Source organism: Nicotiana sylvestris, chromosome 3 (assembly GCF_000393655.2).
Source record: "Nicotiana sylvestris chromosome 3, ASM39365v2, whole genome shotgun sequence".
Lineage (NCBI taxonomy): Eukaryota > Viridiplantae > Streptophyta > Magnoliopsida > Solanales > Solanaceae > Nicotiana > Nicotiana sylvestris.
The window spans coordinates 91,300,340-91,318,448 of NC_091059.1; the positions used below are offsets into that span (position 1 = coordinate 91,300,340).

The 18,109-nt window shown below is 42.4% G+C and overlaps 1 protein-coding gene across 1 annotated transcript; it reads right to left on the reverse strand.

The window, feature by feature from the left end:
• Positions 1 to 160: 160 nt before the first annotated feature.
• On the reverse strand, positions 161 to 17,091 carry LOC138887667 (uncharacterized). Its single transcript, XM_070169443.1, has 3 exons — positions 16,934 to 17,091; positions 769 to 886; positions 161 to 496 (listed from the first exon to the last, which is right to left on the reverse strand). Exons 1-3 carry the CDS (start codon positions 17,089 to 17,091, stop codon positions 161 to 163), a joined length of 612 nt encoding a protein of 203 aa, XP_070025544.1.
• Positions 17,092 to 18,109: the final 1,018 nt, after the last annotated feature.

Consider the following 18,109-nt stretch of genomic DNA (forward strand, 5'->3'; position numbering starts at 1 on the left):
TGCGGTAAGTAACATCCTCGTCAATCTCCCTGTTGCCTTTTATTATAGACCCAAGATACTTGAAACTATCCTCCTCCTGTGATCCTCAACGAGTCTTAGCACCTTCGTACATGTCCTTAATCATCCTAATGTACGTTTCCTGGACTCCGATAACCTCCAATTATCTCCATAACACCTCCCTCGGGACTTTGTCATAAGCATTCTTAAGGTCAATGAACACCATGTGCGAGTCCTTTTTCTTCTCCCTATACTGCTCCACCAATCGTCTCACCAGGTGAATGGCTTCTATAGTTGACCGTCCCAACATAAATCCGAACTGGTTCTCAAAGATAGATACACTTGTCCTCACTCTCCTCTCCACCACCCTCTCCCAAACTTTTATAGTGTGACTCAACAGCTTGATACCCCTATAGTTGTTGCAATTCTGGATATCACCTTTGTTTTTGTACAATGGAATCATCAACTCCACCACCAATCTTTGGGTATCTTCTTCGTCCTGAAAATGGAGTTAAACAAGTTAGTAAGCTACTCCAAGTCTACATTGCTCCAAGCTTCTTCCAAAATTCCACTGGGATCTCGTCAGGCCTAGTTGCTTTACCCCTGCTCATCTTCCTTATTGCCACATCAACCTCCTCACACTTAATACACCTACAAAACACAAAATCTCTCCGACTCTCTGAGTTCCCCAACTCACCCAGCACAACGTTCCTATCCTCTTCCTCGTTCAAGAGTCTGTGGAAGTACTCCTGCCTTATGCCTGATACACACCTCTTCCACCAATTTTTTACCATTTTCATCTTTGATGCACCTCACTTGATCCAAGTCCCTAGCCTTCCTCTCCCTAATCTTGGCTAACTTGTACAACTTCCTATCCCCTTCTTTACCCCTAAGATCCCCATATAATCATTCAAAAGCTGCAGTCTTTGCCGCTATGGCCGCGATCTTCACCTCTCTCCTTGCCTTCTTATAACGCTGCCTACACGTCTTCTACTCTTACTCGTATGTTCTCCCCACTAGCTTCATGTATGCCGCTTTCTTAGCTTCCACATTTTCGACCACCCCATTCTATCACTAGTCTCCTTTGTGTTAACCCGATTAACTCTTCGAGACCTCTAACACCTCCCAGTAGCTTCCCTAATGCATTTTGCTGTCGTGGTCCACATACTATTCGCATCCCCACTACTCCTCTAGGCCTCAATAGCAAGCAGTTTGTCCCTCAACCCCTGAGCCTTTCCCTTAGTCAAGGCTCCCTACTTGATCTTAGGTTGGCCGTACCCCGCTCTCTTCTTCCTTGCTCCCTTGACCTACAAGTCCATGACCAAGAGCATATGCTGCATAAACAGACACTCACTCGGAATAACCTCGCAGTCAGTGCAAAGACCCTTATCACCTCTCTTGAGGAGAAGATAATCAATCTGAGTCTTGGCAACCCTACTCCAAAAAGTGATCAAATGGTCCTCCCTCTTATGAATACCCGTGTTAGCTAGTACTAAGTCAAAAACTTTAGCAAAATCCAAAAACAAAGTACCGCCCTCATTCCTAACCCCGATATTGTACCCGCCATACACCTCATCATAACCTCTCACCGTCTCCTCAACATGGCCGTTAAAATCACCTCTATGAAAATCTTCTCGAACTGCGGGATAGAATGCATAACCTCATCCAAATCTTCCCAAAAGCGCCTTTTGAACTCCTCGCTCAGTCACGGTTGAGACGCGTAAGCACTAATCACGTTAAAAGTGAATCCATTAACAAGTAGGTTAATAATCAATAGCCTATCATTCACACTCAAAACATCTACCACTAACTCCTTGAGATTCCTATCAACCAAAATACCTACCCCGATCTTGCCCCCAACACCCCTCAAATACCATAATTTATACCCATTAACATATCGAGCCTTCATACCTCCCATCTGGTTTCCTGGACACATGCTATATTAATCTTCCTCTTTTGAAGAATCTTCCCCAACTCTATCGACTTACCCGTCAATGTCCCTATGTAACAGGATGCAACTCTCAACCTTGTGCATGCCTTACCCCCTTGCCACACTCGCTCCCCGCCCCCTAACTCACCCGAGGACATAACCTTACACTACCATCGCTCAGAATAGCCACTACACCAGAAAATACCAAGGGATATACACTAAACCTTAACTACTACAAATGTAGACAAGCAGGCAAAGCTTGAATATAGGCTGAAATATAATGTAACTTAAGCATGCAAGAGACACCAGTGATACAACTAATGGCAGATAAATGCAAAAAAAGCCAAAGGAATTACAATAATCAAGGATAAAAGGAAGCGACAAAATATTAGCTCGCGAAATAGAAAATTTCAAGTAAGAGCGGTAGAACCTGGAGTCTCAACGGGTGCCGAGAAAGGTATTGTCCATAACAGCTATAATCTGGAAAAGATGAAGTTCCAATTCCCAGCTCCCCTTTGCGAATGTGACTGCCCCATCACAAACACGAGAAAAAAATCCTCCCCGGCTCCAAATACTTCATCGTTTACGCGAGTCTTCCTTCGTGAACACGATGAACACCAGACACTAGCACATCAACCAACTCCAAACATGCTCCAGGTGGTCTGAAACTCACTCGAGCCACCCTGGACCCAGTACAATTATACCAACAAGTCCATAAACACAATGCGGACCTATCCAAATTTTCCAACATATAAAATAAAATCACATCTATACAGCGAAGATCACATCACAAGTTGAACTTCTCTTTAGTTCAAGAACTTCCAAACATCCAACCAGGCATCTGATTCAAGATTAAACAATTTGGATCACATCCAAACTTTGCACACAATTTCCATACAACAAAATGAACCTATTCCAAGTTTCGAAACAACAATTGGAGTTTGATAACACTAAAAGTCAACTCCTAGTCAAACCTATGAGCTTTCCAGACCTTCAAATTGCCAAATTTCAGCAAATAGATCCAAAATCCTCTAGAAACCTCCAAATCCAATTCGAACAAATGACTAAGTTCAGATTCACCATACAAATCTATTAGAATCATCAAATCACTAATCTGTAACCATCTAGTCAAAAGTCAAACCTTGGTCAACTCTTAACAAGGTAAGCTTTTAAAATAAGATGAAGTATCTCCAATCACACTCAAACCTTTCCAAAGCCAAACTAAACAATCCTGCAAGTCAAAAAACAACAAACATATATATGAGAAGCATCAAATAGAAGAACAGAGCTCAAATACACAATATGACCAGCCGTGTCGCTATATTCTTCCCCTCTTAAAACAAACATTCGTCCTCGAACAGGTTTAGAGTCATATCTAAAATTCCAAAAAGATGAGGATATCTCTCTGCATATCGAGTTTGGTGTCCCAAGTCACCTCCCTGATCGGTCGACCTCTCCACTGAACTTTCGCTGATGTAATATCTTTTGACCTCAGCTTCTGAACCTAGTTTCTAGACTAGCCACGGGCTCTTCTTCGTAAGTGAAATTTTCATGACCCGGATTTCCCCACCATCGGGAGTCAGGATGGCGCCTACTAGTATGAGCTAGGCAAGCTAATTATTTGAACAATATACCTTTTTACCCATTTTATATCCTTTAAGAATTAAGAAGAAATAATATTTATACAACAGAATTTAACATAAACGGAAGAGAAACAATAAGATTATCTGAACATGAATATCTAATATAACTCTTTGAGTCTCGACTACCCAGAACTGGTGTCACAGTTTCACAGACGATCTAAGAATAGTACAAACAAAGGTCTGAAAGAAATAAATACAACACTGTCTCTGGAAATGCATGAAAGAAACAAGAATAGTATATAAAAGAAGACGTCAATGCCTGCGGACGCCTGTAGGACTACCTCGGGTCGCCTGATAAGCAAGAATCAGTAATCCGACCGCGGTCCGGAGTCTACAACACTGGGGTCTACACAAAAGAGTGTAGAACGTAGTATCAGCACAACCGACCCAATGTGCTGGTAAGTGCCTAGCCTAACCTCGGCAAAGTAGTGACGAGGCTAGGACCAGACTACCAAATAAACCTGTGCAATTTAACTATATACAGCAAAGAGGAAGTACAAAAAGAAACAGTCATATATAGTCAAGTATGGGAGGGGAAAAACATGTTGCGGGGAAACATCAAATAGTAATAGAAGAGCAACAAATAAGTATGAGGATCACCACAGTTCAATTGAAAATAGGAAGGGGAAATCATGTTACGGGGTACAACAAGTATCAACAGGAAGCCAACAATTTAGTGTAGAGAAATCGTAACACAGTTATCAATAAAAATTAGGAAATCAAAGACAAGTGCACGGCATCACCCTTCGTGTTTTTACTCTCTCTCACCAAAAAATACACGGCATCACCCTTCGTGCTTTAACACTCTCTCACCAAAACAATACACGGCATCATCCTTCATACTTTATGATCTTCCTCACCCAAGCACAATCACAAGGCAAATAGGGTAAGGGAAACTATAATGTCGAGATTAAAATCAAGTAACAACAAGAAATCAATAAATAAATGTAAAGGACAACATAACTCAATCATCAGCAAGAATCAGGAAAATCAAGGACAAGTGCACGGCATCACCCTTCGTGCTTTTACTCTCGTCCTCACCATAAGAATCAATATAAATTGCACGGCATCACCCTTCATGCTTTTACTCTCATCCTCACCATGAAATCAATATAATAGGCACGAAATGGTACATCGTGCAGCACGACATCACCCTTCATGCTTTACACTCTTTCCTCATAAAACAAACAATGCACGACATCACCCTTCGTGGTTTAACTCTCTTCCTCATCCAAACAATAATCACAAACAATAGGGCAAGAAATAAGGAAATTTGCAATAAGAATCCCGGCAAGGGAACAACAAGTCAACAATTTAAATCCCGGCAAGGGAACAACATCAATAACATCAACATCCCGGCAGAGAGATAACAATTAAATCAACAATAGCCCGGTAAGGGTGACAACATAATGATCTTTTCTCTTTCTCACTTTTTAATTCACAATTCACTTCACAACTCGAACCAATGCTCTAGAGGTTCAATTATCACTTATACCTTCTCAACTAGTTTCACAACTCGAGCCAATGCTCTAAAAGTTCAATTGTCACTTATACTTTCACAATTCGTTATACAACTTGAGCCAACGCTCCTCAATGTGCATAGGTCCCAATTCTTTCCACAAAATTTATACAACAATTAGAAATCTTCACCAAGGCATGAATAATACAACAAAATCATGAAAATCACAATATAAGACTCACGGTCATGCTTGACACCAACGTATAGATACTCGTCACCATGCTTATACGTCGTACTCAATAATTATCACATAGAAAATAGGACTCAACTCCCAATCCCCCAAGCTAAGGTTAGACCAAACACTTACCTCGATGCCACGAACACAATTCACGATTCAATTATAGCTTTACCCCTTGATTCCACTACCAATTCGCTCGTATCTAGTCACAAGTTACTTACTACATAAATAAACGCTAAATGAATCAATTTGAATGCATGAAAATGAGTTTTCTAAAGTTTTACCCAAAAAGTCAAAAATCGCCCCCGGGCCCACATGGTCAAAACCCGAGGTTCGAACCAAAACCCGATTACCCATTCCCCCACAAACTCAAATATATAATTTGTTTTGAAATCAGACCTCAAATCAAGGTCCAAATCCCCAATTTTTGAAAACCCTAGGTTCTACCCAAAACACCCAATTTTCTCCATGAAAATCATTGATTTTGAGTTGAAATCATGTTAAAAGATGTTAAGGAGTGAAGAAAATGAGTTAGAAATCACTTACCGACATTTTAGAGATGAAAGGTTGTTTAAAAAATCGCCTCTTATGTTTTTGGGGTTTTGAAAAATGAAAAATAACTAAAAATCCTGTCTAAATATACCCCTCTCAGAACCCCTGTGTGGACCGCACAAAATCGACTGCGGCCGCACAGCTCACCAGGTTGACTGCAGGGACATGTTATAGTGTTTTGGACATAACTTTCCATACCAATGTCCAAATTGTGATTTCTTTATCTTTCTGGAAACTAGACACGAAGGGATACAACTTTCGTTTTTAAATCATCTCAAAATTCCTTGTAGATCAATAGATATGGGCTTCCGAAGTCGAACCAGTGAAACATTCTACACCGCGGACCGCACAGAATCTAGTGCGGCCGCACAGGCCCTCACCACGGTCCGCACAAAATCCAGTGCGGCCGCACAAGCCCCTCCGTGGTAGCATTCCTTTTTGTGCGGACCGCACTAGTCGGTTCAGAGGCCTTCCACCTCTCTGAACCTGCAACACCTATGTTTTTAAGCCTAAGACTTCCCAGAACCTACCCGAAACTCATCCGAGCCCTCAGAACTCCAAACCAAGTGTGCATACTAACTCAAAAACATCATATGGACCTACTCGTGTGATCACATCATCAAAATAACATGTAAAATCATGAATTAAATGTCAAAACTCAACATTTTCCTCAAGAACTCTCAAAGTTCATAACTCTTCAACCGGAAGTCCAACTCACGTCAAATAAACTTTGTTTTTCACCAAATTTCACAGTTATCTTTCAAATACTATAACAAGTTTGTACCGGGATCCGGAACCAAAATACGGGCTCGATAACAATGGTTTCAAACATTAATTCCTTTCTTTATTCCTTAGATAATTCAGTAAACAATTTCTTTCAAAAATTGATTTCTAAGGCTTGAAACCTTGGAATTCATTTTCGGGCATAGGCCCAAGTCCCATATTTTACTGCGGACCTCCCGGGATCGTCAGAACACGGATCCAGGTCCGTTTGCTAAAGATTTTGACCAAGGTCAACCATAATCAAAGTTTTAACTCTAAAATTTCTATTTCTCATATTTTCACATAGAAGGCTTTCCGAATATAGGTCCGGACCACGCACATAAATCAAGGTAGGGTAAAAAAGAAGGTTTTTAGGCCTCGAAACACTGAATGCACTTGCAACACAAGTGATGACCTTTTGGGTCATCACATTCTCCACCTCTAAAACAACCATTCGTCCTCGAACAGACATAAGAAGGAAGTACGTGAGTCGAGAAAAAGATGGGGATAACGGCTCCGCATATCAGACTCGGACTCCCAAGTCGATGCCTCAGCGGGCTGACCTCTCCACTGAACACGAACAAAAGGAAAACTCTTCGACCTCAATTAACGAACCTGCCGGTCTAGAATAGCTACCGGCTCCTCCTCATAAGACAAATCCTTGTCCAACTAGACAGTGCTGAAATCTAACACATGGGATGGATCGTCGTGATACTTCCCAAGCATGGACACATGAAACACAGGATGCACGACTGATAAGCTCCGCGGCAACGCAAGTCTATAAGCCACCTCTCCCACTCGATCAAGAATCTCAAGCGGGCCAATGAACCTAGGGCTAAGCTTGCCCTTCTTCCTATATCTCATCACGCCCTTCATAGGCGACACTCGAAGAAATACCCACTCACCGACCATGAATGCCAAATCTCAAACCTTACGGTCGGCATAACCCTTTTGCATGGACTGAGCTGTACGAAGCCTATCCTGAATAATCCCGACCTTGTCCAAGGCATCCTAAACCATATCTGTACCCAACAACCGAGCCTCTCCCGACTCAAACCATCCAATTGGAGACCGACACCGCCTACCATATAAAGCTTCATAAGGAGCCATCTGGATACTCAACTAGTAACTGTTGTTGTAGGCAAACTCTGCTAAGGGCAAAAACTAATCCCACGAGCCTCCAAAGTCAATGACACAAGCTTGGAGCATATCCTCTTAAATCTGAATGGTCCACTCGGGCTGCCTATCCGTCTGAGGATGAAATGTTGTGCTCAACTCAACCCGCATGCCCAACTCTCGCTGAACTGCTTTCCAGAAGCGTGAGGTAAACTGCGTACCTCGGTGCGAAATGATAGACACAGTCACACCATGAAGACGAACAATCTCCCGGATATAGATCTCAACTAACTTCTCGGAAGAACAGGAGACTACCACAGGAATGAAATGCACTTTCTTGATTAGCCTATCAACAATGACCCATACTGCGTCGAACTTCCTCCGAGTCTGCGGGAGTCCAACAACAAAATCCATAGTGATCCGCTCCTACTTCCACTAGGGAAGCTCAATCCTCTAAGTTAAACCACTAGGCCTCTGATGCTCGTACTTAACCTGCTGACAATTCAAACGCCGAGCCACATATGCGACGATATCCTTCTTCATTCTCCACCACCAATAATGCTGCCGCAAATCCTAATACATCTTAGCGGCGCCCGGATAAATAGAGTACCTGGAACTATGGGCCTCCTCTAAAATCATCTCTCGGAGCCCATCCACATTAGGCATACAAACACGTCCCTGCAATCACAAAACTCCATCATCACCTAAGGTAACCTGCTTGGCACCTCCGTGTTGCACCGTGTCTCTAAGGACACACAAATGGGGATCATCATACTGCCGATCACGGATACGCTCCAATAAAGAAGAACGAGAGACCATGCAAGCTAACACCCGACTGGGCTCAAAAACATCCAACCTCATGAACTGATTGGCCAAAGCCTGAACATCCAAAGCAAGCGGCCTCTCACCGACCGGAATATAAGCAAGACTGCCCATACTGTTGACTTCCTACTCAAAGCACCGGCCACCACATTGGCCTTTCTCGGATGATATAAGATGGTGATATCATAATTTTTCAACAACTCTAACCACCTCCTCTGCCTCAAATTCAACTTCTTTTGCTTGAAAAAATACTGAAGACTCTTGTGATCCGTGAACACCTCACATGCCATGCCATACAGATAATGCCTCCAAATCTTCAATGCGTGAACAATGACTGCCAACTTCAAATCATGAACTGGGTAGTTCTTCTCATGAATCTTCAACTGCCGTGAAGCATAGGCAATGACTTTGCCATCCTGCATCAACACTACACCGAGTCCAATATGAGATGCATCACAATAGACTGTATAAGGCCCTGAACCTATGGGTAAAACCAACACAGGTGTCGTAGTCAGAGCTGTCTTGAGCTTCTGAAAGCTTGCCTCACACTCCTCCGACCATCTGAACTGGGCACCCTTCTGGGTCAACCTGGTCATCGGGGCTGCAATAGATGAAAACCCCTCCACGAACCGACGATAGTAGCCTGCCAATCCCAAGAAACTCCGAATCTCCGTAGCTGATGTTGGTCTAGGCCAGTCCTTGACTGCCTCAATCTTCTTCGGATCAACCTGAATACCCTCCGCTAATACAACATGACCTAGGAATGCAACTGAACTCAACCAGAACTCACACTTCGAGAACTTGGCATATAATTGACTATCCCTAAACGTTTGAAGAACTACTCTAAGATGCTGCTCGTGCTCCTCCCGGCTGCGGGAATATATCAAAATGTCATCAATGAAGACTATCACGAACGAATCCAAGTAAGGCCTGAACACTTGGTTCATCAAATCCATAAAAGCTACTGGGGCATTTGTCAACTCGAATGACATCACCAAGAACTTATAATGCTCGTACCGAGTGCGGAAAGTTGTCTTAGGGACATCGGATGCCCTAATCCTCAATTGATGATAACTAGATCTCAAGTCAATCTTCAAAAATACCTTGACACCTTGAAGCTGATCAAACAAATCATCAATCCTCGGCAATGGATACTTATTCTTGATTGTAATCTTGTTCAACTGCTGGTAATCGATACACATTATCATCGACCCATCCTTCTTCTTAACAAACAACACCGGCGCACCCCAAGGCAAAACACTGGGTCTAATGAAACCCTTCTCAGGCAAGTCTTGCAACTGTTCCTTCAACTCCGGTGGGACCATACGATATGGCGGAATAAAAATGGGCTGAGTGCCCGGAGCCAAATCAATGCAAAAGTAAATGTCCCTATTGGGTGGCATACCCGGCAGGTCTGAAAGGAAAACCTCATAAAACTTATAAATAACGGGCACAGAATCAATAGAAGGGACCTCAGCACTAGAATCACGAACATATGCCAGATAGGCCAAACACCCTTTTTCGACCATATGTCGAGCCTTCATATACAAGATAACACTACGGGTGGAATGACCAGGAGTCCCTGTCCACTCTAAACGAGGTAAACCTGGAAAGCTAAGGTCACAGTCTTGGCATGACAGTCCAAGATAGCGTGGTAAGGTGATAACCAGTCCATCCCCAATATAACATCGAAATTAACCATGTCTGGAAGAAGCAAATCTACACGAGTCTCAAGACCTCCAATCACAACTATACATGATCAATGAACACGATCCACAATAATAGAATCACCCACCAGCATAGACACATAAATAGGGGCACTCAAGGAACCACTATGCATGACCAGATGCGGCATAAAATAAACCGAAGCTTCTCTGCTACAAACCAGAACAGTACATGCATCTCCACCTCTAATACCTCTACCTCCACCTCCAGCTAACTGAGCGGGCTGGACGAGTACCTCAATGAACCTGCTCACTCTCTCTCACAGTGGGAAATATGATAAGAGCATGACGAGCCAAGTCGATGAATCTGATCTCGTACTGAGTAACAGTCATAGAACCCTGGTGGAGATGCTCAAACTACCTCTGATAGGCCTCTCTCTAGGTGATGGGGAGAAACTTCTCTAGAAATAACTGCATGAACTTCTCCCAAGTCAAAGTTGGTGACCCAACTGGTATAGCCAAACAATAATCTCTCCAACAAGTATTGGCGGATCTAGTCAAGTGAAAAGTAGCAAAGTTGACCCCATTGGTCTCCACTATCCCCATATTCCCGAGAACCTCGTAACAGCTGTCTAGATAATCCTGGGGATCCTTAGTAGATGCAGCGCTGAAAGTAGTGAAGAGCTTAGTGAAACCTATCCAACCTGCACAAAGCTTCTGAAGACATATCTGATCTATCACCGGTCTGTGTTGTTGTTCGGTTGAAGAAGTGATACGTGACCTCGCCATTCGTGAAAGGACAAGAGTAGGGGTTTCAGTTTAGCACTGAGAGAACAAAATCGCATGATAGGAAAGAATAAATGTGAAGTTTTTCCTAACTTTGTAGCCTCTAGGGGATAACTACAGACGTCTTAGTACCGATCCCTCAGACTCTACTAAGCTTTTATGTGAACTGTGAGACCCATGTAACCTAGAGCTCTGATACCAACTTGTCACGAGACGGATTTTCCCACTATCGGGAGTCGTGATGGCGCCTACTAATGTGAGCTAGGCAAGCCAATTATTTGAACAATATACCTTTTTACCCATTTTATATCCTTTAACAATTAAGAAGAAATAATATTTAAACAGCGGAATTTAACATAAATGGAAGAGAAACAATAAGCTTATCTGAACATGAATATTTAATACAACTGTTTGAGTCTCGACTACCTAGAACTGGTGTCAAAGTATCACAGACGGTCTAAAAATAGTACAAACAAAGGTCTGAAAGAAATAAATACAATACTGTCTCTGGAAATGCATGAAAGAAATAGGAATAGTAGATAAAATATAGGCCCAATACATTCGGACGCGGTCTGGAACCCTCAGCCCTTCCCAATTTGGTAATACATGCCACCCTTCATAAGCCAATGGCAGTGCGCCACATCACCTCTCTCCACCACTCACACAAGAAGCACAAATGAACTGTACCGTTGATCCAATCCATCAACGGTCCATAATTAATTCCCATTTTCCTCTTATTTTTACTCTTATTCTGGATCTCATCTCAACCGTTGGATCACAAGGATCCAGCGACCATTATTTTTTCCCATAATTAACTCATTATTCATTTTTATCCGCAAAATCCAGAGTTGTTGATCAAATGGTCCGACGTCTCATATCATTTATCAACTAAAACCAACAAAAACCCTACTAACCCTAATCATTCTCCACATGACCCGCCGCCCATCTTTCCCCTTCCTTTCCCTTTTCTCTCAAACTCACAAACCTAACAATTCCCAAAACCTTGCACGAATTCGTGCAAGGTCACCCGACTCAAACCAAATAATCCTTTTTGTCTGGATTCCTTCCATTTTCATCATTCAAATTCAAATCACAAACCTCAAAAACCCTAGACCTAAGAGTGCGACCTAGAATTTAAGTACTCATTTCTCCGTTCTTTCAAATCAGAGCTCCGACTCCGAACGGCTCAAATCTATCCAAAGATAATTACATACGATAAATATAACTATAAAAAACTAATCTAAATAATAAAATTATGACTTCAACAAAGAATTGAAAAATCGACCCGAAAAGTGAATCCAAACCCGCGTCTCGCAACCCGACCAAAATTACAAAAATCATACACCCATTCGAAATGGAGTCCAACCATACAAGAATTATCTAAATCCGGCCTCATTAATCTTTCAAAACCCAAAAATTTGGTCTAAGAACTTTATACCTTTTTCCCAATTTCTCAACCCAAATCCGTAATTAAATAAAGAAATTAATGATAGATTAGTGAAAATTAATCAAAAATGAGTCAAGAATCATTACCCAAATGTGTTCCTTGCAAAACTCTCGAAAAATTGCCACAAACCGAGCTCTCTAGGTCCCAAAATGGATATTGAATCAAACCCTCGAACTTAGGCCTTTTCTGCCCAGCGATTTCGCATCTGCGAGCTCTCAGTCGCACCTACGACGCTGCACTCGCGGAAAATGCATCGCAGGTACGGTTCCCACATAAATCAGAGAATTTCACTTCTGCAGACCAAATTGCGCACCTGCGCTTCTGCTCCTGTGAAACCTGAGCGCATCTGCGCTCTCGCACCTGCAGAAGGGCCTCCGCTTCTACGTACCCAGGCCTGGATAGCCTTTTCCCCTTATGCACTTCCTCACACGCACGAGTGTCTCCTCTTCTGCGGAACACTGACTGCAGCTGCTGTCCCAATTGGGCAGGTCCAATTTTGTTTCTACGGTTCGAGGGTCGCTTCTGCGGTGCCGCACTTGCGGCCCAAAGTGCACAGGTGCAATTGCACCAGACACATAAATGCTTCAGCAATCACACAAGTCCAATATTGTTCCGGATTCAATCCGGATCACACCCGTGGCCCTCGGGACCCCGTCAGAATATACTAACAAGTGCTAAAACATCATACGAACTTAGTCGAGCCTTCAAATCACATAAAACAACGCTAATGTCATGACCCAATTTCTCCTATAAGTCGTGATGGCGTCCAACATCGCCGTTAGGCAAGCCAACGGTGAACTAACCATGTAATTGTTCTTTTTAATAAATTTCCAAGTAGTTGAATTTCATTTATTAAGAAAATAAGGAGTAGAAAATTTAATAAAATAAAGCGATAGCTAATGAGTGAGCAAACACAGTGAAATAAATGCTCCAAAACCATAAAGTTTACTAGCATGTATTCCAAGACCTGGTATCACAAGTGTTGAAAAACTAGTAGAATATACAAAATACTAAGCTACTGTCTGAAATAGAGTAGACAGATAAAATGCAAAAGAGAGACTTCCGTGCTGCAGAACGGACTCGGAAAGTAGCTCACCACTAAGCCTCGGGGTATTGGGGGTGTGCACCGAAATGACAGCCAGATGCACCTGCCTCATATCCTGCACGATTAGTGCAGAAGTGTAGCGTGAGTACATAAAAAATATGTACCCAGTAAGTATCCGGTCTAACCTCGAAGAAGTAGTGATGAGGGGTCGACATCAAAACTTACTATGGGCTAACAATAAATATAGGAAAGCTAAATAGGCATAGAATATGCGAACAATAATATTAACACAGTAGCAACAGTGATTAAATGATCTTTAACAAATAGTAAATTTCGAAATTCCTCCACTAAAACATACTAATTCCAAATAAATCTTAGTAAATAAATAAATTATAACATCTCAATTCATGAAAATAATATCAAGTGTATGCGGGCTCCAAGCACTAACACGCATGATTTATGTCAAGGTCGTATAGCCCGATCCAGAATAATATGTACACTGCCAAGGGTCGAGAGGCACGAACCATTGATGCATCTATTATACTACCGAGGCGTTCGGCCTGCTCCACAAGAAGAGAGAATACTTTGTGAAAATTTGATTTAAAAGCTATTATAAGGCTAATACATAAAGAAGCACAATTTCTATTAATGGTCAAGTAACCCGCCAAAACTCAAGTAAGTGAAATTCGGTCTTTAAAAATCCTTTATCAAGTTTAAATATAATTTAGGCACTTTAATTAACAAGTAGGGTACGAAAATTATAAGTATTTCATGATTTGGGTCCTAAATTATCCATACTTGAGCATAATAAGTAGCTACACACGGACTCTCGTCACCCCGTTCGTATATAACCCCCACAATTTGAAGCAAATAGTAATTTAAATCACCTATAGGTAAGTTCACTCTTAAAAATTTAGGCAAGAGACTTACCTCATCTCAAAGCTCATTTTTCGGCCACAAATTCACTTTGAGGACCCAACTTGGAGCCGAACAAATCCGAAGCTAGCCAAATATTATATAAATTAATCAATATGCGCTCAAAAGTTAATAATTCAACTATTAGAGTAATTACCCAACCCAAATTGGAAGATTCCTAAAATTCACCCCCAGTCCCACGTGCCCGGATTACGGAAATTTTGGAAGATAATTGTTACCCACAACCTCACGAACTCAAACATATAATTTTCACCTAATTCCATATTTATTTTCGTGGTTAAATCCCGTTTTTATCAAAACCTGGATTTTTCAACTAAACCCACAATTTCTACACTTTATATGCTAAGAATTTACCCAAAATGTATGTATTAAACTCATCTCATATAGAAATTACTTGCCTCAAAGTGCTAGGTGACAACCTCTCTTCAAAGAGCTCCAAAATTGCCCAAGAAATGAAAGAATGAGCTAAAATTGCTTAAATCTCGACATTAAAAGCCCTCACTGCCCCTAGCTATTCCGCTTCTGCAGACCTTGGGTTATACCCGTGACGCCGCTTATGCAAGCAAAGGTCCGCTTCTGCAGAACACACAGAGCCTAGAACTGGGCGCACCTGCGGAAGGGCACTGCACCTGCGAGCCCACTTCTATGGCTTGCCTTTCGCACCTGTGACCTTGCCCACACTGGCCTCCTCTGCTCCTATGATCCTCTCATCGCAAAAGCAAGTATGCTTCTACGGAAGAAGCTTCGCTTCTGTAGACATGCTGACCCCTTCCCCTTCCTGTTTATACAAACAAGACGTCGTACTTGCGATGCCTCTCCTACGGCCATTCCCACCGCAGGTGCAAACACACCAGATGCCAGCCACCATCAGCTCTTCGCCAAAGAGCAATCAAGCTTCGTTGACCCTCCGAATCCCATACAGGGGGGCCCGAGGCCTCGACCAAACATACCAAAAAGTTCATAAACATAAAACGGACTCACTCGCACCCTCGGAATGCAAAAACAACATCAAAACTAAGAATCACAACCTAAAACCAAATAGAATCAACTTATGAACTTCAAGTTCTTCCAACTTGCTTCGAATGCGCTGAATCATACCAAACTACTCGGAATGACACCAAATTTTACGTGCAAGACTTAAATCACCATACATAACTATTCCCAGGCTCGAAATTCCAAACGGACCTTGATAATACCAAAACCTACTCCAAACCAAAATTTAAAGAACTTGAAAAACCTTCAATGTGCCAACCTTCAATATTAAGCGCCGAAACGCTCCCGGGTCATCCAAGACCCGATCGAACATACGCCCAAGTCTAAAATCATCACTCAAACCTATTGGGACCATCAAATCTCGGTTCGAAGGTCGTTTACTACAAAAGATGACCCAAGTCAAACTTAACCCTTTTAAGCCAATATTAAGGAACTAAGTGTTCTAATTTCAACCCGAACCCTTCCAAACATAAACTAACTATACCCGTAAGTCATAAAATAGTAGAAGAACATATAGGGAGTCTTATTTAAGGGAACATGGTTCTATAAATCAAAACGACCGGTCGAGTCATTACATTCTCCACCTCTTAAACAAACGTCATCCTCGAACGGGTCTAGAATCGTACCTAGAGTGCCGAATAACTATGGATATCTGCTCCGCATGTCCTCCTCGGTCTCAAAGGTTTCCTCCTCGACTAGTTGACCCCTCCACTAAAACTTTACCACGGAAATCTTCTTGGACCTCAATTGGTGAACCTGCCTACCAACAATGGCAACTCGCTCCTCCTCATAACCCAGGCTCTCATCTAGCTGAACTGTGCTATATTCTAACAAATGCGACCTATCGGCATGATTCTTTCGACGCATAGACACATGGAAAATCGGATGAACCCCCCATATTGGGAGGCAAAGCAAGCTCGTAACAACCTCCCAACTAACCTCAACACCTCAAATGGGCCTATAAACCTTGGGCTCAACTTGCCCTTCTGCCCGAACCTCATGATTCCCTTCATCGGCGAGATCTTCAAGAGGACCTTCTCGCCCACCATAAATGATAAATCACGCACCTTCTAATACACGTAACTCTTTTGTCTGGATTGTGCTGTGCAAAGTCACTCCTGAATCAACTTTACCTTTTCCAAGGCATCCTTCGCCAAATCAATACCATATAACTTAGCCTCTCCGGGCTCAAACCATCTGATGGGCGAATGACATCGCGGTCATATAAAGCCTCAAATGGAGTCATCTCGATGCTGGAATGCTAATTGTTGTTGTAAGCAAACTTTGTCAAAGGCAAGAATCGATCCCACTGCCCTCCGAAGTCAATAACACATGCTCTGGCATATCCTCCAAGATCTGAACTGTCCGCTCCGACTGCCCATCGGTCTATGGATGAAAAGTTGTGCTGAGCTCTACCTGAGTCCCTAACTCACACTATACTGCTCTCCAGAAATGTGAAGTAAACTGAGCGCCTCTATGTGAAATGATGGAAGCAGGCACACAATGCAACCAAAAATTCTCCCGAATGTAAATCTGGGCCAACCTCTCTGAAGAATATGTAGTCACAACCGAAATGAAGTGTGCCGACTTGGTCAACCTGTCGATAATGACCCAAACTGCATCAAACTTTCGCAAGGTCCATGGCAACCCAACTATGAAGTCCATAGTAACGCGCTTCCACTTCCACTCAGGTATAGCCATCTACTAGAGTAGGCCACCTAGCTTATGGTGCTCAAACTTAACCTGCTAGCAATTTAGACACCTCGACGCATACTCGACTAAGTCCTTGTTAATCTGCCGCCACCAATAATCTACCTCGGGTCCTGATACATCTTCATAGCACTTGGATGAATAGCATATCGAGAACTGTGGCCTCCTCTAGAATCTTTTCTCTCAGTCCATCAACATTAGGAACACATAGACGGCCTTGGAGTCGCAGAACACGATCCTCACCAATAATAACCTCCTTGGCACCACCCTATAGTATCATCTATCTGAGAACTAACAAGTGAAGATCATCAAACTAGCGAGCCTTGATCTGCTCGAATAGTGAAGACTTAGCAATGATGCATGCAAGAACTCGGCTGGGCTCTGAAATATCCAAACTCACAAGTCTGTCAGCCAAGGACTAAATGTCAAAAGCTAATGGACTCTCCTCTGCTGAAATTAATGCCAAACTACCCATACTCTCTACCTTTTTATTCAAGGGATCCGCAACTACATTCGCTTTGCCCAGATGACAAAGGATGGTAATATCATAATCTTGTAGGAACTCAAGCCACATGCGCTGCCTCAAATTAAGATCCCTCTGCTTGAACAAATGTTGCAAGCTAAGATCATCGGTGTAAACCTCATATGACATCCCATAAAGATAATGCCTCCAGATCTTAAGAGCATGAACTATCACAGCCAACTCCAAATCATGTATGTGGTAATTCTTCTTGTGTGCTTTAGCTAATGTGAAGCATATGTAATAACTTGCTCTTCCTGCATCAATACAAAACCCAAACCAACACGTGTAGCATCGTAGTACATGCAATACATCCCCGAACTGGAAGGAAACACTAACATCGGTGCAGAAGTCAATGCGGCCTTGAGATTTTGAAAGCTCGCCTTGCAATCATCAGACCATCGGAACGGAGCACCCTTTTGAGTTAATCTAGTCAAAAGTGTTGTAATAGATGAGAAGCCCTCCACAAACTGTCGATAATAACCTACT

Bases quoted from the DNA above. Each gene is read 5' to 3' on its own strand.
- LOC138887667 (XM_070169443.1), bottom strand. From the start codon at position 17,091: ATGGCTATACCTGAGTGGAAGTGGAAGCGCGTTACTATGGACTTCATA. The intron at 887-16,933 runs GTTGGCCCAGAT...TGGGGATCTTAG, and splicing joins ACTACATATTCTTCAGAGAG to GGGTAAAGAAGGGGATAGGA. The intron at 497-768 runs GTGTGTATCAGG...CTCCATTTTCAG, and splicing joins GTAAAAAATTGGTGGAAGAG to GACGAAGAAGATACCCAAAG.